This window comes from Hyperolius riggenbachi, chromosome 12 (assembly GCF_040937935.1).
Source record: "Hyperolius riggenbachi isolate aHypRig1 chromosome 12, aHypRig1.pri, whole genome shotgun sequence".
Lineage (NCBI taxonomy): Eukaryota > Metazoa > Chordata > Amphibia > Anura > Hyperoliidae > Hyperolius > Hyperolius riggenbachi.
Window position 1 is genome coordinate 10996208 of NC_090657.1, and position 12577 is coordinate 11008784.

At 49.6% G+C, this 12577-nt stretch overlaps 1 protein-coding gene across 1 annotated transcript in view; it reads left to right on the top strand.

The window, feature by feature from the left end:
• NGFR (nerve growth factor receptor) overlaps window positions 1–12577 on the top strand; it is a 150406-nt gene that overhangs the window by 97884 nt on the left and 39945 nt on the right. The window contains exon 3 of the mRNA XM_068263390.1: window positions 9613–9972. Within this exon, the coding sequence (XP_068119491.1) occupies window positions 9613–9972 (360 nt within the window). The remainder of the gene's footprint in view (window positions 1–9612; window positions 9973–12577) is intronic.

Here is a 12577-nt window from a genome sequence, read left to right on the forward strand (position 1 = left end):
GGCGCTATGGCGAAAAATTGTAAAATTTAAAATATGTGCAAACATAGCAAATAAGTAGTAAATTTTTTCCCAGAGTAAAATGAACCATAAATTACTTTTCTCCTATGTTGCTGTCACTTACAGTAGGTAGTAGGAATCTGACAGAAGCGAGAGGTTTTGTACTAGTCCATCTCTTCATAGGGGATTCTCAGCAAGGCTTTTATTCTTTACAAACATATTCCCTAAAAAGGTTTTAAACAATAATGCTGGCCAGCCTCCCTGCTCGCTACACAGTTTTTTGGCAGTTGGACAGAGCAACTGCCATTCACTAAGTGCTTTTGAAAATAAATAAATCCCTGAGAATCTCCCCATGAAGAGATGGACTAGTCCAAAACCTGTCGCTTCTGCCAGATTTCTATCACCTACTGTAAGTGACAGCAACATAGGAGAAAAGTCATTTATCGCTCATTTTACTCTGGAAAAAACGTACTTCTTATTTGTTTAGGTTTGCACATATTTAACATTTTACAATTTTTCGCCATAGTGCCCCTTTAATACGGAAATCACTGGTGCTGTATTGGGACAAAAAAGAGGGTGAACAGTCATTGTAAGTGAAATTCTGGCCCTTTTTTACTTTGGAATTTGCACTTTAGGGTCGCTGTAAAGGCCATGCACTTGTCCTATCCAGCTGCTTTGCAGTAATGGTCAAGTGTCCATGTACAAATCTCCATGTCAGCCTCTCGGAAGGTCTATATTGCATTGACTTCAAATAAAGCTCAGCCTAGAGGTGAAATAAGATGTCCCTTGTAAGAATTCTACCGATTCATACCTCTGTAGAAACAGACACGGCTTGTAGCATTCTGTAGCCCAGTTCCACAAACCATGACGCAGCAATCATGGAAAGTTACTTAGAAGTCCCAGAAGAGGAAGCAATGGCTGCGAGACTCATATATATATATATAGAATACGCATTGCTTATAAATATTGCATGTTTTCAGGTTTATTTCTGTACTGGGTTGTTATCTGAACCACTCGGCTCTGCATTGTGGGGAGGATAATTGCCGTGTGACTCACAGATGACTCAGGCCTGGTAGGAGAACTGTGGTATGACTGTTCTCCTGGCTTCCATGGATTTCCTGGACCAGTAGCTCTTTATTCCGTCAATAAATGAATGGAGCTACAGGATGTTCAGAAATGCCCTGCTTGCTGAGGAACCACAAGTTCCAGCAGCCTCTATTAAAGGACCACTATTACAAAATGTTGTAAAACATACCACAAAGGTGCTGGCTGGCCTAGCTGTCACTTCTCCCTTACTTCTCTTGCCCATCATAGGTAGCTACAGGTGCCCTTTAGTATTCGGTAGCCAGAAGTACCCTCCGTGTTAAGTAACAAGAGGTGCCCCCGAGTAGGTAGCTAGAGGAACCCCTAACTTAAAGCGGAATATAACCCTGCATTTCAACTTTGCTCTAAAACATTATTTACAGCATATTATATGCAAAAAGCATTTTTTTTTTTACTAGACCAGCATTGGAAGGGTTAAACACAGAGGTGTAAAGTTCCGTGGAGAGATATGCAGAAGTTCAGATTGTTACATTCTATTTAGTCAAATGTATCTATTGAGAAATGTTACACACTCTTTGGCTGTCCTCAAGCTCCTTCTCAGTGAGAGAGAGTGAGTCACATTCAACACTTAGATACATTTATGTAAACAAAATGTATCTATGTCAGCTTCCGATGTGTCTGCAGAAATCTCCAGGAATTTTAAAGCTCTGTGTAACCCTTCCAATGCTGATCTAGTAAAAAAAAAAAATGCTGGTTGCATATAATATACTGTAAATAATGTTTTAGAGCAAATTGAAATGCAGGGTTATATTCCGCTTTAAGGGAGATCTGGTCAGTGGAATGCAGAGAGCAGGGGGAGTAACCTCTCATTTACTCTCTCATCAGAACTCTGCATAGGGAAGGAGGGAGATGCTTGGGGAGGGGAGTAAACTGCCTTTCCATCATCAGGTGCCTGTAGGCATGGGCCTACAGTGCCTTATGGCAAATCCAGCCCTGATACTATACCGAAGGGAGAGAGAAAACCCCATCAAACAACCATAGCTCTGTAAATACTCAATATGGGAGTGTGCAGAAAGGATCACAAATTAGTGAAGCCAAAAACAAAAAAATCAAAAGGAGAGCCCAAAAAATACCGCACTACTCATTAAGGTATATTAAATTATGTAGAAGTTAACATTGAACATATAGGGCTTGATTCACAAAGCGGTGCTAACTGTTAGCACGCCTGTGAAAACCCTCTTAGCACGTCTAAACAAGCTTTTCGCGCATAAAACTTTACGCGCGCAAAACTTTATGCGCGTAAAACTTTATGCGCATACTGCACAGAGCGCAGGGCGCTCCACGCGAAGTGCCCATTAAAGCCTATGGGACTTAGCACGCATAAAACTTTGCGCGCGTAAAACTTTGCGCGCGCAAAGTTAGCGCACCATCTGATTGAGAAATCCGGTGCTAACCTACTTAGCACCCTGGTTAGCGTGTCTAAAGACTTTACATCGTGCTAAGTAGGTTAGCACCGCTTTGTGAATCAAGCCCATAGTAATAAATCGTCTCAGAACTTCACCCACCACTAATGGAAAGGTGGCCCAATAGGTGCTGTCCTTCAGTTATAGTGTTATCTGGTTGTGTGGGAGGACCCGCCCCCGCTGGTGGTCCTTCAGTTATAGTGTTATCTGGTTCTGCAGGAGGACCCGCCCCCGCTGGTGGTCCTTCAGTTATAGTGTTATCTGGTTGTGTGGGAGGACCCGCCCCCGCTGGTGGTCCTTCAGTTATAGTGTTATCTGGTTGTGTGGGAGGACCCGCCCCAGCTGGTGGTCCTTCAGTTAGAGTGATATCTGTTTGTGTGTGAGGATCCGCCCCTGCTGGTGGTCCTTCAGTTATAGTGTTATCTGGTTGTGTGGGAGGACCCGCCCCCACTGGTGGTCCTTCAGTTATAGTGTTATTTGCTTGTGTGGGAGGACCCGCCCCCACTGGTGGTCCTTCAGTTATAGTGTTATCTGGTTGTGTGGGAGGACCCGCCCCTGCTGGTGGTCCTTCAGTTATAGTGTTATCTGGTTGTGTGGGAGGAACCCGCCCCCACTGGTGGTCCTTCAGTTATAGTGTTATCTGGTTGTGTGGGAGGACCCGCCCCCACTGGTGGTCCTTCAGTTATAGTGTTATCTGGTTGTGTGGGAGGACCCGCCCCTGCTGGTGGTCCTTCAGTTATAGTGTTATCTGGTTGTGTGGGAGGACCCGCCCCCACTGGTGGTCCTTCAGTTATAGTGTTATCTGGTTGTGTGGGAGGACCCGCCCCCACTGGTGGTCCTTCAGTTATAGTGTTATCTGGTTGTGTGGGAGGACCCGCCCCCACTGGTGGTCCTTCAGTTATAGTGTTATCTGGTTGTGTGGGAGGACCCGCCCCCACTGGTGGTCCTTCAGTTATAGTGTTATCTGGTTGTGTGGGAGGACCCGCCCCCACTGGTGGTCCTTCAGTTATAGTGTTATCTGGTTGTGTGGGAGGACCCGCCCCCACTGGTGGTCCTTCAGTTATAGTGTTATCTGGTTGTGTGGGAGGAACCGCCCCCACTGGTGGTCCTTCAGTTATAGTGTTATCTGGTTGTGTGGGAGGAACCCGCCCCCACTGGTGGTCCTTCAGTTACAGTGTTATCTGGTTGTGTGGGAGGAACCCGCCCCCACTGGTGGTCCTTCAGTTATAGTGTTATCTGGTTGTGTGGGAGGACCCGCCCCCACTGGTGGTCCTTCAGTTATAGTGTTATCTGGTTGTGTGGGAGGACCCGCCCCCAATGGTGACCTTCAGTTATAGTGTTATCTGGTTGTGTGGGAGGATCCGCCCCCACTGGTGGTCCTTCAGTTATAGTGTTATCTGGTTGTGTGGGAGGCCCCGCCCCCACTGGTAGTCCTTCAGTTATAGTGTTATCTGGTTGTGTGGGAGGACCCGCCCCTGCTGGTGGTCCTTCAGTTAGAGTGATATCTGTGTGTGAGGATCCGCCCCCTGCTGGTGGTCCTTCAGTTATAGTGTTATCTGGTTGTGTGGGAGGATCCACCCCCTGCTGGTGGTCCTTCAGTTATAGTGATATCTGTTTGTGTGTGAGGATCCGCCCCTGCTGGTGGTCCTTCAGTTATAGTGTTATCTGGACTTGTGGGAGGCCCCGCCCCCACTGGTAGTCCTTCAGTTATAGTGTTATCTGGTTGTGTGGGAGGATCTGCCCCTGCTGGTGGTCCTTCAGTTAGAGTGATTTCTGTTTGTGTGTGAGGATCCGCCCCTGCTGGTAGTCCTTCAGTTATAGTGTTATCTGGTTGTGTGGGAGGACCCGCCCCCGCTGGTGGTCCTTCAGTTATAGTGTTATCTGGTTGTGTGGGAGGACCCGCCCCCGCTGGTGGTCCTTCTGTTATAGTGTTATCTGGTTGTGTGGGAGGACCCGCCCCCACTGGTGGTCCTTCAGTTATAGTATTATCTGGTTGTGTGGGAGGACCCGCCCCCACTGGTGGTCCTTCAGTTATAGTGTTATCTGGTTGTGTGGGAGGACCCGCCCCCACTGGTGGTCCTTCAGTTATAGTGTTATCTGGTTGTGTGGAGGACCCGCCCCCACTGGTGGTCCTTCAGTTATAGTGTTATCTGGTTGTGTGGGAGGAACCGCCCCCACTGGTGGTCCTTCAGTTATAGTGTTATCTGGTTGTGTGGGAGGAACCGCCCCCACTGGTGGTCCTTCAGTTATAGTGTTATCTGGTTGTGTGGGAGGAACCGCCCCCACTGGTGGTCCTTCAGTTATAGTGTTATCTGGTTGTGTGGGAGGACCCGCCCCCGCTGGTGGTCCTTCAGTTATAGTGTTATCTGGTTGTGTGGGAGGACCCGCCCCCACTGGTGGTCCTTCAGTTATAGTGTTATCTGGTTGTGTGGGAGGAACCGCCCCCACTGGTGGTCCTTCAGTTATAGTGTTATCTGGTTGTGTGGGAGGAACCGCCCCCACTGGTGGTCCTTCAGTTATAGTGTTATCTGGTTGTGTGGGAGGACCCGCCCCCACTGGTAGTCCTTCAGTTATAGTGTTATCTGGTTGTGTGGGAGGACCCGCCCCCACTGGTGGTCCTTCAGTTATAGTGTTATCTGGTTGTGTGGGAGGAACCTGCCCCCACTGGTGGTCCTTCAGTTATAGTGTTATCTGGTTGTGTGGGAGAACCCGCCCCCACTGGTGGTCCTTCAGTTATAGTGTTATCTGGTTGTGTGGGAGGACCCGCCCCCACTGGTGGTCCTTCAGTTATAGTGTTATCAGGTTGTGTGGGAGGACCCGCCCCCACTGGTGGTCCTTCAGTTATAGTGTTATCTGGTTGTGTGGGAGGACCCGCCCCCACTGGTGGTCCTTCAGTTATAGTGTTATCTGGTTGTGTGGGAGGAACCCGCCCCCGCTGGTGGTCCTTCAGTTATAGTGTTATCTGGTTGTGTGGGAGGACCCGCTCCCACTGGTGGTCCTTCAGTTATAGTGTTATCTGGTTGTGTGGGAGGAACCGCCCCCACTGGTGGTCCTTCAGTTATAGTGTTATCTGGTTGTGTGGGAGGAACCCGCCCCCACTGGTGGTCCTTCAGTTATAGTGTTATCTGGACTTGTGGGAGGATCCGCCCCCACTGGTGGTCCTTCAGTTATAGTGTTATCTGGTTGTGTGGGAGGAACCCGCCCCCACTGGTGGTCCTTCAGTTATAGTGTTATCTGGTTGTGTGGGAGGAACCGCCCCCACTGGTGGTCCTTCAGTTATAGTGTTATCTGGTTGTGTGGGAGGAACCCGCCCCCACTGGTGGTCCTTCAGTTATAGTGTTATCTGGACTTGTGGGAGGATCCGCCCCCACTGGTGGTCCTTCAGTTATAGTGTTATCTGGTTGTGTAGGAGGAACCCGCCCCCGCTGGTGGTCCTTCAGTTATAGTGTTATCTGGACTTGTGGGAGGATCCGCCCCCACTGGTGGTCCTTCAGTTATAGTGTTATCTGGTTGTATGGGAGGAACCCGCCCCCGCTGGTGGTCCATCAGTTATAGTGTTATCTGGTTGTGTGGGAGGAACCGCCCCCACTGGTGGTCCTTCAGTTATAGTGTTATCTGGTTGTGTGGGAGGAACCGCTCCCACTGGTGGTCCTTCAGTTATAGTGTTATCTGGTTGTGTGGGAGGAACCTGCCCCCACTGGTGGTCCTTCAGTTATAGTGTTATCTGGTTGTGTGGGAGGAACCGCCCCCACTGGTGGTCCTTCAGTTATAGTGATATCTGGACTTGTGGGAGGACCCGCCCCCACTGGTGGTCCTTCAGTTATAGTGATATCTGGACTTGTGGGAGGACCCGCCCCCACTGGTGGTCCTTCAGTTATAGTGTTATCTGGTTGTGTGGGAGGACCCGCCCCCACTGGTGGTCCTTCAGTTATAGTGTTATCTGGTCGTGTGGGAGGACCCGCCCCTGCTGGTGGTACTTCAGTTATAGTGTTATCTGGTTGTGTGGGAGGACCCGCCCCCGCTGGTGGTCCTTCAGTTATAGTGTTATCTGGTTGTGTGTGAGGATCCGCCCCTGCTGGTGGTCCTTCAGTTATAGTGTTATCTGGTTGTGTGGGAGGACCCGCCCCCGCTGGTGGTCCTTCAGTTATAGTGTTATCTGGTTGTGTTTGAGGACCTACCCCGCTGGTGGTCCTTCAGTTATAGTGTTATCTGGTTGTGTGTGAGGATCCGCCCCTGCTGGTGGTCCTTCAGTTATAGTGTTATCTGGACTTGTGGGAGGACCCGCCCCCGCTGGTGGTCCTTCAGTTATAGTGTTATCTGGTTGTGTGGGAGGACCCGCCCCCGCTGGTGGTCCTTCAGTTATAGTGTTATCTGGTTGTGTGGGAGGACCCGCCCCCGCTGGTGGTCCTTCAGTTATAGTGATATCTGGACTTGTGGGAGGACCCGCCCCCACTGGTGGTCCTTCAGTTATAGCGTTATCTGGACTTGTGGGAGGACCCGCCCCCACTGGTGGTACTTCAGTTATAGTGTTATCTGGTTGTGTGGGAGGACCCGCCCCCACTAGTGGTCCTTCAGTTATAGTGTTATCTGGACTTGTGGGAGGACCCGCCCCCACTGGTGGTCCTTCAGTTATAGTGTTATCTGGACTTGTGGGAGGACCTGCCCCCCGCTAGTGGTCCTTCAGTTACAGTGTTATCTGGTTGTGTGGGAGGACCCGCCCCTGCTGGTGGTCCTTCATTTATAGTGATATCTGGACTTGTGGGAGGACCCGCCCCCACTGGTGGTCCTTCAGTTATAGTGTTATCTGGTTGTGTGGGAGGACCCGCCCCCACTGGTGGTCCTTCAGTTATAGTGTTATCTGGTCGTGTGGGAGGACCCGCCCCTGCTGGTGGTACTTCAGTTATAGTGTTATCTGGTTGTGTGGGAGGACCCGCCCCCGCTGGTGGTCCTTCAGTTATAGTGTTATCTGGTTGTGTGTGAGGATCCGCCCCTGCTGGTGGTCCTTCAGTTATAGTGTTATCTGGTTGTGTGGGAGGACCCGCCCCCGCTGGTGGTCCTTCAGTTATAGTGTTATCTGGTTGTGTTTGAGGACCTACCCCGCTGGTGGTCCTTCAGTTATAGTGTTATCTGGTTGTGTGTGAGGATCCGCCCCTGCTGGTGGTCCTTCAGTTATAGTGTTATCTGGTTGTGTGGGAGGACCCGCCCCCGCTGGTGGTCCTTCAGTTATAGTGTTATCTGGTTGTGTTTGAGGACCTACCCCGCTGGTGGTCCTTCAGTTATAGTGTTACCTGGTTGTGTGGGAGGACCCGCCCCTGCTGGTGGTCCTTCAGTTATAGTGTTATCTGGTTGTGTGGGAGGACCCGCCCCCGCTGGTGGTCCTTCAGTTATAGTGTTATCTGGTTCTGCAGGAGGACCCGCCCCCGCTGGTAGTCCTTCAGTTATAGTGTTATCTGGTTCTGCAGGAGGACCCGCCCCCGCTGGTAGTCCTTCAGTTATAGTGTTATCTGGTTCTGCAGGAGGACCGCCCCCACTGGTGGTCCTTCAGTTATAGTGTTATCTGGTACTGCAGGAGGACCCGCCCCCGCTGGTAGTCCTTCAGTTATAGTGTTATCTGGTTCTGCAGGAGGACCGCCCCCACTGGTGGTCCTTCAGTTATAGTGTTATCTGGTTCTGCAGGAGGACCCACCCCCACTGGTAGTCCTTCAGTTATAGTGTTATCTGGTTGTGTGGGAGGACCCGCCCCCGCTGGTGGTCCTTCTGTTATAGTGTTATCTGGTTGTGTGGGAGGACCCGCCTCCGCTGGTGGTCCTGTTATAGAGTTATCTGGTTCTGCAGGAGGACCCGCCCCCACTGGTAGTCCTTCAGTTATAGTGTTATCTGGTTGTGTGGGAGGACCCGCCCCCGCTGGTGGTCCTTCTGTTATAGAGTTATCTGGTTCTGCAGGAGGACCCGCCCCCGCTGGTAGTCCTTCAGTTATAGTGTTATCTGGTTCTGCAGGAGGACTCGCGCTCAGTGGTAGCCCTTTGGTTATAGTGTGACAGCTATGTGTTAAGAGTGTTAAGGTTTGCACCTGGGAGCCGGTTGTGCGCACATAGCCTGGGTGACCTTTGTGTGCCCTCTCTCGGATCTTTTCAGGGACGGATCAAGACCAAGTTGCGCCTGGGGCAAGGTCAGGTTTTGGCGCCTAAACTGCCATTCATTTTGCCGCCTTTTTAAGAATTCAACAAACTGCGCCTGGGGCAAGATACCCGCTTGCCCCCCCCCCCCCCCCCCCCCTAGATCCGTCCCTGGATCTTTTAGTACTTATATTCATTATCAATATTCTTGTATTATTGTATGTTATGTTTTATTATTTTGCAATAGGGCTGCTTGGCAATTTACATCCAACCTGGCAGTCCTAGTGAGTTATTTAGCTTAGGAGGTTGGTGGGATTGTGATGCATATTGTTGTGCTGTTAGGGCCCTTTTCCACTAGCAATCGCAAACGCCAGCGATTGCGATTTTTCATTAATTTTGTTATGCGATTGCGATTTTCATTTGCATTCCGTTATACCTCTTAAAATCGCTCCAGAAAACGATTGCGATTTGCAAATCGAATCACTATAGTGGAAAATACTTCTCATGATTTCTATGATAAAGTAGCAACCCTGGCAACTTAAAACTCACTAGCGATTTGCGATTTTGCGATTCAGCTGTGTAGTGGAAAAGTGTCCTTAAAGGGGACCTAAACTGAGAAGGATATGGATGTTTCCCTTAAAAATAATACCATTTGCCTGACTCTCCTGCTGATCCTGCGTCTCTAATACTTTTAGCCACAGCCCCTGAACAAGCATGCAGGTCAGGTGCTCTGACTGATGTCAGACTGGATTAGTTGCATGCTTGTTTCAGGTGTGTGATTCAGCCACTACTGCAGCCAAAGAGAACAGCAGGACTGACAAGCAACTGGCATTGTTTAAAAGGAAACATGCATACCCCGCTCTCAGTTTAGGTTCCCTTTAACCTGGGCTCTTATCATTTTCCCTCATCATGTATTATGAAATGTGTTGAGATATTTTGATTTTGTATTGACTGCCAACTTTAATTTCCACATTGACTTTTTTGTATCTTAGGTATAACTTATTCTGACACAAACAGTCACACTGAAGCTTGCAAGCCATGCACCGAGTGCCACGGTAACAAGCGCATGCTTGCCCCCTGCGTGGAAACCGATGATGCCCTCTGCGCATGCGCCTATGGATTCTTCAAGGATGAGGATACGGGAGAGTGCAAACATTGCAGGACATGTACATTAGGACACGGCATGATCCTGTCCTGCTCCATGAACCAGGACACCGTGTGTGAAAAATGCCCGGAATGGACCTTCTCCAACGTGGACAACAACATGGACCCTTGTCTGCCATGCACCATTTGTGAAGACGATGAAATCATGCTGGAGGAGTGCACTGATACGTCAGACACAGTGTGTTTCAGTAAGTGCAAACAGATAAAGCACATGTATTCACCAAGTAGTAAACCTTGACATATGTAAAGAGAAACTCCGACCAAGAATTGAACTTTATCCCAATCAGTAGCCGATACCCCCTTTACATGAGAAATCTATTCCTTTTCACAAACAGACCATCAGGGGGCGCTGTATGGCTAATATTGTGGTGAAACCCCTCCCACAAGAAGCTCTGAGGACCGTGGTACTCCTGGCAATTTCCTGTCTGTGAACCTTGTTGCATTGTGGGAAAATAGCTGTTTACAGCTGTTTCCAACTGCCAAAAAAGCATGCAGCAGCTACATCACTTGCCAGCAGTAAACATGTCACCATGTAATAAATGGCAGAATGTAAATTATTTATACATAATTATTGTAAAAATGAAGCACTTTTTTTATTACATTATTTTCACTGGAGTTCCTCTTTAAGTACCGTTTAAAGAGGAACTTAAAGGACCACTGTCGTGAAAATTTTAAAATTTAAAACATGTAAACATATACAAAATAAGAAGTACATTTCTCCCAGAGTAAAATGACCCATAAATTACTTTTCTTCTATGTTGTTGTCACTTACAGTAGGTAGTAGAAATCTGACATTACTGACAGGTTTTGAACTAGTCCATCTCTTCATAGGGGATTCTCAGCACTGCCTTTATCCTTCATAAAGACACTCCTTGAAAAAGATTGATAAAAAGATGCTGGCCAGCCTCTGTGCTCGCTGCACACTTTTGTTGGCAGTTGGACGGAGCAACTGCCTTTCGCTAAGTGCTTTTGAAACTAAACATAACCATGAGATCCCCCCATGAGGAGATGGGCCAGTCCAAAACCTGTCGGTCCTGTCAGATTTCTACTACCTGCTGTAAGTGACAGCAACATAGGAGAAAGGTAAGTTATGGCTCATTTTACTCTGGAAGAAATGTACTTCTTATCTGTATGTGTTTAAATGCATTTTACATTTTATGATTTTTGCGGTATAGTGGTCCTTTAACCTTCCTGGCGGTAAGCCCGAGCTGAGCTCGGGCTATGCCGCCGGAAGGCACCGCTCAGGCCCCGCTGGGCCGATTTGCATAATTTTTTTTTCCTGCACGCAGCTAGCACTTTGCTAGCTGCGTGCAGTGCCCGATCGCCGCCGCTACCCGCCGATCCGCCGCTATCCGTCGCGCCGCAGCCGCCCCCCCCAGACCCCGTGCGCTGCCTGGCCAATCAGTGCCAGGCAGCTCTATGGGGTGGATCGGAATCCCCTATGACGTCACGACGTCGTTGACGTCGGTGACGTCATCCCGCCCCGTCGCCATGGCGACGGGGGAAGCCCTCCAGAAGATCCCGTTCTTTGAACGGGATCTCCTGATCGCCGATCGCCGGCGGCGATCGGAGGGGCTGGGGGGATGCCGCTGAGCAGCGGCTATCATGTAGCGAGACTTTGTCTCGCTACATGAAAAAAAAAAAAAAAAATTAAAAAAAAAGATTTGCTGCCCCCTGGCGATTTTTTTGCAAACCGCCAGGAGGGTTAAGCGAAAAGGGGGAAAAAATTATTATAGATATACATATGCACAAAGGGAGATGGCAGTTAGAAACAGCGGATTGGCAGTTGGAAACACTTGTTATTTCCCACACTGCAACGAGGCTCACAGACAGGAAACTGTCACACCGTGGGAGGGGTGTCACCACAATATCGGCCATACAGTGCCCCCTGATGGCCCGCTTGAGAAAAGGAATAGATTTCTCATGGGAAAGGGGGTATTAGCTACTGATTGGGATGAAGTTCAATCCTTGGTTACAGTTCCTCTTTAAGTACTATGTGCTCATATATTGGTCCCCTGGCGTTCCACTGTGTTTTTCCTCCCCCTGGAAAAATAACTGTAAGGAGAAAAACCTCCCCTAGGGGGTACTCACCTGGGGTGGGGGGAAGCCTCCGGATCCTATCGAGGCTTCCCCCGTTCTCCTGTGTCCCACGGCGGTCTCGCTGTGCCCCTCCGAACAGCGGGGATGTAAATATTTACCTTCCCGGCTCCAGCGCAGGCGCAGTATCGTCTCTCCGCTCGGAGATGGGCGGAAATAGCTGATCGCTGTCGGCCCGCTCTACTGCACAGGCTCAAGTCTCCTGCACCTGTGTAGTAGAGCGGACCCGACAGAGATCGGCTATTTCCGCCTATCTCCGTGCAGAGAGCCGCAACAGCGCCACCCGCTGGAGCCAGGGAAGGTAAATATAGCATGCCTTGTCAGGCTTGTGGAGCCAGGATTACCGGAGACTCCGGGGGAGCCAGCGCTGGACTGCCTGCAGCTACAGGGGAGGGGGAACCCTCATTGGGACCCTGAGGCTTCCCCCTCCCGAGGCAAGTACCCCCCAGGGGAACTTTTTTTTGTTACAGGTTCTCTTTAAGTTGAGAATTACTTCAAATAACTTTAAACATTCCATGAAGAGGTTGCAGGCTTTTAAGTCCCACTTTGTATATATAATCATAAATGGTTCTATGGATTCTCGAAGTACATGGCCAAAATGTAATTCTGAACAACTTCATTAATTGCTGGTCCCTCAGGTCTCCTGCAGAGTACTTGCACTGCAGCGCTCTGACCTGTCCATCTGGCATGACCCCT